We start from the raw sequence: 12,300 nt of genomic DNA on the forward strand, positions 1-12,300 counted from the left end.
TGTTCAGGATCAGCTTAAAGGGTCTATAGTATAGGGTTAAGGTTGGGTACCTTATCCTGTTAACACTATGGATACAACTCACTTTGTATTGGATACAAACACATTGATCCAATGAGTTCATGTATGCGACATGCGAGTGATGGTATCTTATGCAATGAGTTTGCATAAGACTGGACCACGAAATAGTAATCACTGGATGTAACTCCGTTAACTAGTTGGATTTCTATTTCATTATTAGGATGACCTAGGTGACTTAGTCTTAATCCTGAACGTATTATGAACTCCTGTTTGCAAGGGATTCTCCTTTGATTTGTATGGGTGAGAGTGACCAAATTGCCGACTCAATATGCTTATCATTATGGCGACAAGACCGAGTGGGGAGCTGGAAACATAATCACACAATATGGAATTCACTTCTTCCCACCTTTAGCGTAAGTAGATAAGTGTTCCCTTAAATGGTGTCTCTAGGACTTGAACAAAGGGTCCTACCCTCTCTATGGCACGAGAGGGGTTTCTGTTTAGTGGTTGGACCATAAACATGTTGTTCATTAGAGGAGCACTGGTATTTAAGGACTAGAAGTAACCCAGGGGTAAAACGGTAATTTGACTCAGCTGGTGTTACGAACACTTGTGAAGGACTAACTTACTGGTATTGGTTTATATTCGTGGACACAGAAATATATCTACAGTGAGAAGAGCTCAGCTGTGAGTCTTTAGTGGAGTGTACACATAGTTAACGAATATTGATTAATGTGGTTAATGAGTTTAGCTAATTAATCTCTCGTTGTAGCTTCTGATCTGTAGGTCTATTAGGTCCCCTTCATAGCTCATAAAGAGTAATGAGATTTATTTATATTGATTGTAATTTGAAATGTTCAAATTTACTTTGGGAATTAATATAATGTATATTGATACATTATAATATAAAGTTTATATTTTAATTAGACTTTATTATATAAATTTAATTTTGGATATGATTCAAAATTAAATTATGAGAGAATAAAATATTTGAATGAGTTCATATATTAGTTTAATGTGAATTAGATTCATATTAAAACTATAGGTTAAAATTTAATGTGTATGTGATACATATTAAAACTATAAGTTATGAGAGAAATTTATATTTGAATATGATTCAAATTTTGGATTAAATTAAATATAAGATATTTAATTTAGAAATTAATTAATTGGAGAATTAATTAATAGTTTAGTTTAATTTCGTTAAATTAAATTTGATTTAATTAAATTAAAACTATAGGTTATGTAAGAGATATTTATTTAAATATGATTTAAATGAAATATTAATTAAATATGATTTAATATTTATTTATTAAATTAATAAGGAACGTGGGTGGTTTTCCCACGTTACCATTTATTCTCTCTAACTTCCCTCTTCTTCAGTCGGAAGAAGAGGGAATTTTTTGCGTAACGAAAATCAGAGGGGAGAGTTCTGCAAAGATTGAATTGTTATCCCGTTCTCTTTGAACAAATTTTCTCTCTAAGAAAAATTCCCTTATTTCAATTTTGGTTCCCACAAACCATCTCAATCAGAGAATAGGAAGGTTTCCAAGCGGTGGTGCCCAAATTGGTGATTGGTAGATTCAGAGTCATTAACGAGCGTAAGTTTTCTTCTCTGTATTTTTCTTCAAAGCATGTTTAACTATAAAAATTGTTTTTTGTATTTTTTGCCAATGTATTGGTATTTTTAAGGTTCCAATTAAAGTTGGGTTTTGTAATTCTTCCGCTGTAAAAGGTTTTCATCCCTTCAATCCACGACAACTGACTACGTCCACGACTTGTGACTGGAGTCGTGTACCGGGTACAGACTTTCGTACATGAAGTACCAAATGGCAGTCAATAGTAACGTTGACTGCCAAATTAAAAATTCTAGATTTCTTCCATTCTACCTCATTCTGCAAACAAATTTCCCCTTCCCTTCTCTTCTCTCGGCCAAATCCCATCTCCTTTCTTTCTCCTCTTCTCTTCTTTCTATACTTCATCTTAAACTCTATTTTCTCCGCCCCTTTCTTCCACTTTATTTTCATTATATTAAACTCCATTTTATCCACCACATTCTTCTTCCACTATATTTTCATTCTCTTCAACTCCATCTCCATTTATCTTCAACTCGTCATTTTAGTTAGATATATTTATTTAAGTTTATTTAATTTTTATTATGTTGTTGTTATTGTTTGTTTGATAAATTTCTCTTAATTTTGGTTGTAGTTGGCTTCAACAGATGAATTGGACACCGTACACGCTCAACATTATTGCATCGCTTCCTCTTAGATATCGTAGTGGTCAAACGGTGTGGACTTATATGGGTCCATTGATTTATTTTCATCTGGTCGAGAAGCATCAACCAGATCGCGTGTTGAGACAATTTAATATATTGTAAATGCCACCAATGATTAGTTTCACAAATTCGAGCCTGCATCAAACAGATTTGAGAGGTAAGCATGATCAAGATTGGCGTCGGATTCATGCAGAACATATCAGGATGTGAAATTTGCAATATAATTTTCGGGTTGAAGCACCCACCACAAGCCAATAGACGGTATCAGAAAACTATTTTCTCTTACCAGACGCTTCATCACCCAAGAGGGCGTTTTCTATCATTGCATGGTAAGGATTTAATATGCTTTATTTTATACATTTAATAATAAAAAAAAACATTAATTTGATTTGTATTTACTTGCAATCTTTCATTATCATTTTGTTGACGAAGTACAAGCTTTCTCCGTGGAACACGATATAGAAGCTTTGGAAAACATACGTGATAATCACGGGAGTTATAGAACAAATTATATAACAGACCCGACAACTCAATGTTGCCAATACAGATCGTAGATGCATGCAACGTAGACGATGGCGGCAAGGCGATGATGTCGTAGAGGGTGATGAAGATAATTGAAAGTTTGTAAATTAATTTTGAATTCTTGTTAATTTCAATTTAAAATGTATAAGACATTGATAATTAATTACTTAAATTTCTTAACTTTTTTAAAAGTACGGTAATTTTTTTACTAAAAAATTAGATCCTAATAATTATAATATGAGTTTCAAAAGAAAACAAAAACATACACTTATTTGAAATTAAAACTCTTGATAACTTACATCTTTAGTACAAAAACAATTTCTCTCAATTCAATTAAAATTTAGAACACCGAGATTAGTAGTAGTATTTTGCCTAACTACACTATTTTTGCCACTTCTTCTCGACCTACTCTATTTTTGTCAATAATTTTTAAAAACAATATATTTCTAAAATTACCCATAATATATTTGTGGGACAATTATTATTTTGAAAACAAAGTATCCGTAATTTTGTATTTTTTATGCTAAATTTTTTTGTTTATGTTTTTAAGCTAAAAAAGTTAAAACTATATTGATTTTTAAAAATTAATAGAATCTTGATTTTCCAGGTTTTGTATTTTAGATTTGAAAAATTAATCATTTAAAATTAATAGATTTTTAGATAGTTAATAGAATCTGTTAAGATTTGAAATTTAGATTAGTTATCTTTAGACCGATGAGTTTTTAGTTTCCACAGGGTGTTTTTATTCTTTTGATAATTAGTAATTATTGATCCTAGAAATTTTTTTGTTATTTTTCTAATTTTGAAATAGGAGTTTTTTCGAATATATATATATATATATATATATATATATATATATATATATATATATATATATATATATATATATATATATAATTTTTTTGTTTTCAAAATTGTTCACAAATCCAGAATGAAAAATACCAAAAATGTCTCGATCAACATGCAATTAATCGGCCACGCGCATGCGAGTAATCTTTTTCTAAACGATCATTTATTATAATCTAAATGAATGATCTATTAACGTTTAGGTATTTAGGTCATGATACACAATCGTGTAGTTCTTTTTAACGAGGAAAAAAGCTTCAAAGTTGAACATCTGTGTTGATTATGGTAGGTGATCGTATAGTATAATGTAAATAATCTTTAAAATTTTCAAATCAAACGATTGTGTTGATCATGCTAAACGACGATATAAACTATAGTAAGCGATCATTTAGATAATGTCAACATGATCATGTAGTTCATTTTAAACAATGAAAAAAATGCTTGAAATTTAAACGATCATGTTGACAACGGTAAACAATTGTTTAGATCATGTCAAAATGATATTTAAACGATTTTGATATTCTCAAATATATATGAGGAAGATGAAGTGTTTTCATAGAATCTAATCAAAAGTGGTGAAGATGAAGAAGATGAAATAGAAGATTTAGACAAACAAATAAATCGTTTAAAAATAGAAAAAAGAAAATTTGGAAGAGGAGATGAAGAAATCTAGAAGAAAACTGAACAAATGGCAAAGAAGAAGTAAAAAGAGAAGTGACGAATAGTCTTCAATATCCAATGACAAACTAGAAATTATAAAAAAAGAAAGCTTTTATGTTTTGTTACAAGGACTATAAATGTTTTAAAATTTTGTTATATTTACGTAAATTAACCTTTTACATGATATTCACCCTAATATAAATCAAAAAGCAAAAAGCAAAACTTAAAAGAAAATGCCAAAGAAATATAAGGAGAAGCCCACGCCCACAACATATCTTCTTCCATATTGGTGAGTAGAATGAGGAATGAATAACAAACCCAACAAGCCACAACCAAATAAATAATCTTAACAAGGTTAGACGGGTGTCCAAGGTGGTCGTACAATTATCTCACTTGAAACCACTGTTCTTAAGTTACACTTTTCACGATCATTCGAACACTTTTTAGTTAAAGACTCAGTAAATTTTATGTATTATAAAACTTTGTTTAGATCATGTATTGTATTTCAGTTTCAAATTCAAGAGAATTTCAGTTAATTTTTAAGACCCTAGTTTATTTAGAAGTGTTAGAGTATTGTGATTATTTTACAATTAGAATAATTATTAATGTTATGACATGTTTGGAGGAATGTGTTTGTGATAGTAATATAATTCAAAATTTATGTTTCAATCAAATTGTAATACCAATCCCATTCTTTTTTCTTTTTTATTCTTCAAGGTTTCGTTTATGTTTTCTTCCAACACTTCTCAAATTGTCAGTAATTCTAATTGTATTTTAACTCCGTAAATGAACAATTATACTTTGTTTGTGCAGTTTTTTTTTTCCATTGGTGTGGAGCATTCCTACTATTAACCTAACAAAACTTAAAAACTTTAACACTTCCTCCCTATGTAAATCCCCCAATCCAATTTATTCTTAAAACTCAAACCTAATCTTGAGCTATACCCTTCCAAAATAAAACAAACAACAATTCAATTTACAATTACAAATTAAATTAATGGACACCAAATTAATTTATAATCCTTATTCTTCCTTCTTCCCTACTCATTAAAATAAAATTTAAAAAAAAAAAAAAAAAAAAAAAAAAAAAAAAAAAGAAACAAAGGCAAATCTGTGAATCTGTTAAACAAACTCTCATCCAAAGAGATGTGCATACAACAGCTCATTCCAAGTATCCGGCAACCCAGGAAGACACCAATGACTACAATCGGTACCGGAGTGTTCCCCGCTGTACGCCGACGGATGACCGTCCTTCCGATACTGGGACAAAGTGGTCACATCCAGAAACACCACCGGCTTCTTAATCCTCCTCAGAACCTTATTAACAACCACCCAAGCCATAGGCGTTCCGGCCGGATACCTCCCTCCGAAGTAAGGCTCTGTTTCACCGGAGCATGATTTTGTAGGCTGGCTCCAGTCTCTGCCACTGAAACCAAAATTTCCATCAAACCCCATTGCAACAATCTTGATTCAAATCACAAAATTCAAGGAATTGACTTACATGTAATGGGTGGGGGAGATTCCGAGGAAGAAGACGGTGGTTCTGGAAGGATCGACGTTGAGATTAACCCATCTAGCCCATGTAGTGAGTCCTTTGTAATAGGCTACGTAACGATTCATGTCTTTCACGACTCTGTTTCCGTCTTGAATGTAATCCCATCTGGTTCGTGTTTTGTTGAAATTGTAAGGATTGAAGAAAGGACAAAAACAGGGAGAAACAGAGAGGTTAGGAGTTGAAGAAATTTGCTTACGGTTGAGAACTTCCGGTGTGAGTCCACCAATGCCAAGTGTTGAAGATGAGCATGTCCATTCCTCTCCATGCGTTTCCGCTCTTTATAGAGTCAAGTTTTAGAACTGTGCCGATCTTCTCGTTCACCATGTCCACTAGGTACGGGGTTCTGTATAGCCATAGCTCTACTCCGTAATCCTGCAATTAAAAGCACTTCCATTCGATTACAATTTTCGTTAGATTAATATTTGATAAGTCTTGTGACAAACCAAAATATAGACCGGGATTAGATTTTGCAAAATAGTTTCAATTTGAAAATGTCTTTGTTTTTATTTTCATTTAATTATAAGTTTGTTATTTTTATTTTGTTAATCCTTAAAGTACATTTAATTTAATTTTGTGCCTAGTAAGATTTTAACACATACTGAAATCTTTTCAAATTAATCAATCTGTTAACGTTGAGACTTATAATTTTAACTGTACTTTCAATTTAGTGCTAGAAGTTTTTGATTTTTTTAATATATCCTATATGTTAGATAATTATATATATATATATATATATATATATATATATATATATATATATGATATATTCGAACACTTCTTTTTTTAAAAAAAAAAAAAAAAAAAAAAAAGAAGCCAGTCGAATGGATATAAAAATTTAATCTTTAATAGGACCATAACAATAAATTGTCTAGAATATCTTTGGATTTTAGAAACATCAAATAGGTCAAAATCTATTAAATACCAACGAACATAAAACTTGTAGTTAGTACGGTATAAAAACTGAAATAGGAGTAGACTCTAAAAAAAATTAAAGGATGATTTTGAAGTTACTATAGTCTTAAGTTATAAGAGTTTATGTTTGAGGAGTAAATTATTTTAGTTTGACTTATAATAATATATGTTTGGTGTGTATAATATTTTAGTTTGATAAAGAAATGATAAGTACTATAACAAAAAATAATAATAATAATAATAATAATAAAAATGAATATAAAATAATAAAGAATTTTTGAAACAGTGTCTGGGGAAAGTAAGAAATAGCTATGGAGTGAAACAAGATTAGAGACTAAAAGAGTAAGTTAACTACTAAAAGTGGAATAGAGTTGAAAATATAAAGGAAAGCTTTTTGATGTATAAAAAGTGAAATAAACATGTTAATTGATTGATCCCATAATCTAACCTTTGACCACGTAATAAGTAGTAGCTACTAAAATTAAAAAAAAAAAAAGGAAAAAAAAGAAAGAGAGTAAATAAGCAGTAGGGGTTGGCCTAAGAATTGAAGCATGTGAAAATAATAAAAAAAACCTCCAAGGAATGGGTTGAAACCAATTAGGTTAGTTAGGATTTTTGCAGACCAATTAAAACAATTGGCTTTTTTTTTTTTTTTATTTTATTCATTATATTTTTAGGGAATTAAGTATTGGGCATGGCTTTGGTTATTGTGTTCAAAAGGGGTGGTTCATTTATTTATTATTTACCCTAAAAGCATACTTTTTGTTTATATAGGCAGAATAATAAAGACAATTGATTTTAGACCATATAAACATACACTAGCTACTTTTGTGGGCATCAAAGGGGACCATAACAAAACAATAATGTCACTAATTATTCCTAATAAACCAATGCTAATACTTAATCTTACTTTCTAAATAAATTTATTTAATATTTTCTTGGTCGGTGATTTGAACAAATTCAGTATAGATTTAATTTTTACTTATTTGTAAATAAACTAAACACTACTTGAATAAACTTATTAATTTAAAAGTATTTAAACTTTTTTTTTTATTTTAAAAAAAAAACATTAAATATATTGGAGGCCAGAGGGGTCCTAAAATGTATTTAGAAAATTGGTTGAGAAAACATAAAATACGATTGAAGAGGGTCACATGTTAGGAACCGCCAATCACGCTCCACTTTCACTTCCTCATTCTCTACCCTCACCAGTACAAAAAATTCAAAAAAGTGAATCCCTATTTATTTTATTTTTTTCATCAATTCATTTTATTTTCAAATATAAAATTACCCTAAATTCCGTTTCATAAACTTCTTTTTTTCTCTTTTAATTTTTTATTTTACCTACGAATTCCTTTTTTTTTCTTTTTCTAAACTTTGTCTGTGGTATTCAACTTTGAGATTATTGGTTCCTAGACTTCAAAATTTTACGATCACACCTTTAAAATTTTTACTAAAAACCACATTTAGTCATTAGTTAAAATCTATTAAATAAATTAGTTTTCCTTAACTTTTTGTCTATTTAAATGAAATTAGCATTACCTAATATTTGCTTAGTCTCAAGGATAAAAGTATGAAATCTTTAGATCTAGAGTCAAATAAAAAACTACCATTGAAAATTAAAAAAGAAAAAAGAAATTTTTAATTTAAAATTAATTAGAAGAAACAACACTCAAATATTAAGACTACATACAAATTGTACTAAAAGCACTTTTATTTTTCTTGTGGGAAAAAGCAATAATTAGTTGTAATCCCATGTAATTGATCACATTTCCATTTTAGAAATTGATTTACTTTAAGAATTTTGATATTCTAACGAAAGGAAAAGGCCAAGATCAAGATTTGGGCTTAGATTCGAGTACTCTTTTTACAATCTGTTATATATATAAACATTTTTGTTGTTTCCAAAGAAAATTCATTAAACTTGAAAACCATTTTTTTGTGTTTCACAATACTTTTATTGGAAAGACAATTACTGGTTATTCCTTAGATTTTGACTTTCTACATTCATAAATATTCCTTCTTAAGCTTTGGTTATATTTTAATTTAGTATTTAATTATAAAAATATTACTATTTTATAGTTTTTCATCAATTTGATTCATTTTTAAAAACTATATATTCATGACGGTTAATTTGTTAAAATATTTATGAAATTAAAAATTTAAACGATGAAAAATAGGAAAATATAATGATTCTAATTCTTTTTAAACCAATCTAAAACTAAATGATAAAAGTAGGAACATTTTTAACCATAGTAAATAAACTAAATGTCTGTTAATATCTATTTTAGATAGAATCTCAAATTTTACTATATTTTATAAATATTTTATTACATTTGTCATTTTTGATCTTTCAATACTTAGGACAAAAATGAGAATTAAATTATAGAATTTAAAATTTAAGTGAGAAATTGAACTTCAAAACCTAGATATGAAATAAAAATTAACTGTACTAAAAAGATCTTCTGTTTCCAATTATTAAACAATAAATATATGAACAATGACATTGTTTTAAAATATAAATAAATAAATAAAATAGGTTTATATGTACTTGTGAGGTATTCCAAAACATTTCTCCTTTCTGGATTTACAAGCATCATTATTATACAGTCATTTCGAACACACAGACTCTTGATCAGTGCTACCAAAACGCAAGAAAGATGATATATATGTGTACATACATACATACATACATATATATATACATACATACATATATATATATATACATACATACATATATATATATATAAATTAAAAATTAAAAATAAATTCAAAGTGAACAATTTTATATATACAAAAGAAAACACAAAAAATTGAAGAAAAAAGAGGAGTATTTATTTATTTTTTTTATTTTTAATATATATATGTATATATATTTAAATTTTTATAGTCTAGGTTAGGTTACCTGAAAAGTAACAGAAGAAAGACCCTCTCTTCTAACAAACGAGGTCTTGGAATTAGGAACGGAAGCATGAATCATACAAGCCAATGATTCCCATTGGTTTAAGCTCAATGAATCTCCCACAAACATTATCTTCTTCCCTCTCCATTTCTCCAAAAAATTCAACCCATTAAACCTGCAAAAAGAGTATAATCAAATTAATTAATCAAGTAATCCTCTGTTTTCCTATGTTTCTGGAAGAACATAATGTGTGATGTGGTGTTATTACCTGGGAATTCCACAGGCGAAGGGCTGCCAGCGATATTTGAGGTAGGACTTGTCAGGACGGCCGTACTTTTGGCAATTAAACTGTGGATCTACAAAGGGGCAAGTGGAAGAGTCGTAGAGAGGGTAAGAAGAGTCGAAAACCCATTTGCCCTGGTAGAGGTTGCATTTTCGGGCAGCGAGGGAGGAAAGGGTGTTGTTATTGTTGGAAAATTGAGCATTTGTACGGTGGAAATGACCGAGGAAGAGAAGAAGTAGAAGTAGAAAGGTGGGAGGAGATGGTAGTAATGCTAATGAGAAACAGAAACCCATTTGTTTCATTGGGTTCCGATCCCCTTCTCCTCCTGCAGCTGATGTTGCTCCTGCTGCTGCACCTTACTTACTACAGGCAGGGGCAGGGGCAGGGGCAGGGTGGTTTTTATTTATATTTTTAATTATTAAAAGAATTTCCTTTTTGGAGTAAAAAGGAGTGAAGAAAGTGGTGGGGGAAATCTTGTCTTAAACATCTGCTTTATATAATCCCAATAGCACAGGGAGGGGAACACCTACTTTCAACTACACAAAAAAAAGAAAAAAAAAATTGCTTGCCCATTGGATCTTTTCTTTTTCTTTTTTCTTTTTTTTTTTTCTTTTTTCTTTCTTTTCCCTCTTCTAAAGAAAATAGAAAAAACTGTCTTTTTGGTATACATATTGTTAATAAATTTTAAAAACTTATATTTCTTTTAGTCCTTCAAATTTCTAAAATAGTCACAATTCTTAATAGGAGTGTACATAAGTCGAGTTGAATGAAAATTGTGGACCAACTCAAAGTATTCGGGTTGTAAAAATCAACACTATCGGTTCAATATGTAAGGGTCAACCCAACCCAACCCAAAAATTTCGGGTTTGGTCGGGTTGGGTTGGCGGGTTTTTTTCTTTTTCATCTCCATAATTTATTTAAACAAATTTTCATATTATTTTTCAATATGCAAGGTGAACAAATTGTTATTCAATGTATAATGAGACAAATATACATATATGTGTGATACATTCAAATTCTAAGTATAGAATATTCATTCAAAATAAGGTTTACTTTTAGGTTTTAGGTATATATATATCTATATATGTATATATAATCAGGTTGGGCCGGGTCAATCCTATCCCTAACTTGCACAACCCGGCTCAGCCTTTTATTCTCTAATTTTCTAACCCAACCCAACCCTTACGGTTTGAGTTGAGTAATCCGGGTTGGTCGCGTTACCGGTTTTTTTGAACACCCCTAGTTCTTGAACACCCTTAGTTTTTAAAAGGAAAATTTTCATAAACATAACAAACACCAAACTATTTACGGTCCGTGTAACAAAGTTTATAAAGTTAGTAATTTTTTAAATATTCCAAATTTACCCTTCTATCTTTCCTCTCTTCATCGCGATTTCTTTCATCGTTTTTCTCCTGCAATTCCTTTCATTGTCTTCCTCCTACGATTTCTTTCATCATCTTTCTTCTTTTTTTTCTTTTTTTCTGCAATTTCTTTCCATTGTATTTCTTCTTTTCCTCTTTCTTTTTTTATGCTGCGATTTCTTTCCATCGTCTTTCTTTCTTCTTTTCTGATTATTTTTTTACATCATTTAATATTTCTATCGTATTTCTCTTCTTTTCCTTTTTTTTTGCTGTGATTTCCTTCCATCATATTTCTTCATTTTTCTCTTTTTTTACGTCGTTTAAATTTGAGTAACTAAATCTAAATAACCGTATACGAAAAATAGCAAAATCGCGTATAAAAATTAAAAAAAAAATCATTTGGATTGGAGTAGCCAAATGTAAACGATCGTGTAAAAAAGTAAACGATTGTGTAAAAAAAATAAAAGAATCTTGAAAAAATTCATTTAAAGTAAACGATCATGTAAAAAAATAAAAGATTGTGTATAAAAAATCTTGAAAAAAATCATTTAGATTGAAGTAGCCAAATGTAATGTAAAAAAAAGAAAACGATCATGTAGAAAAAATAAAATATCGTGTATAAAGAATCTTGAAAAAAATCATTTAGATTGGAGTAGCCAATTTTTTTTTTTAAAAAAGTAAACATGTAAAAAAAATAAATTATCATTTAGAGAAATCTAAACGATTATATCAAAAAGAATTAAAAATATCGTGTACCAGATTTTGAAAAAAAAAATCGTTTAGATTTAGGGAACGATCAAATCTAAACGATCTTGTAACCAAATTTAAACGTAACAAAACTAAACGATCATGTAACAAAATTAATCGATAGAATTGAAAAAATAAATTGTAATTATATCTAAACGATCGCGTACCAAACAATAACCAAATCTAAACGAATGCAAATATATTCGCGCAATA

The 12,300-nt window shown here is 29.3% G+C and overlaps 1 protein-coding gene across 1 annotated transcript; it reads right to left on the reverse strand.

The window, feature by feature from the left end:
- Positions 1-5,279: 5,279 nt before the first annotated feature.
- On the reverse strand, positions 5,280-10,468 carry LOC103504406 (protein trichome birefringence-like 39). Its single transcript, XM_051091668.1, has 5 exons — positions 9,965-10,468; positions 9,700-9,871; positions 6,076-6,251; positions 5,826-5,984; positions 5,280-5,750 (listed from the first exon to the last, which is right to left on the reverse strand). The coding sequence occupies exons 1-5, from the start codon at positions 10,279-10,281 to the stop codon at positions 5,459-5,461; spliced, it is 1,116 nt and encodes a 371-aa protein (XP_050947625.1). The 5' UTR covers positions 10,282-10,468; the 3' UTR covers positions 5,280-5,458.
- Between the last annotated feature and the right edge of the window lie 1,832 nt (positions 10,469-12,300).

This window comes from Cucumis melo, chromosome 11 (genome assembly GCF_025177605.1).
Source record: "Cucumis melo cultivar AY chromosome 11, USDA_Cmelo_AY_1.0, whole genome shotgun sequence".
NCBI classification, from domain to species: Eukaryota; Viridiplantae; Streptophyta; class Magnoliopsida; order Cucurbitales; family Cucurbitaceae; genus Cucumis; species Cucumis melo.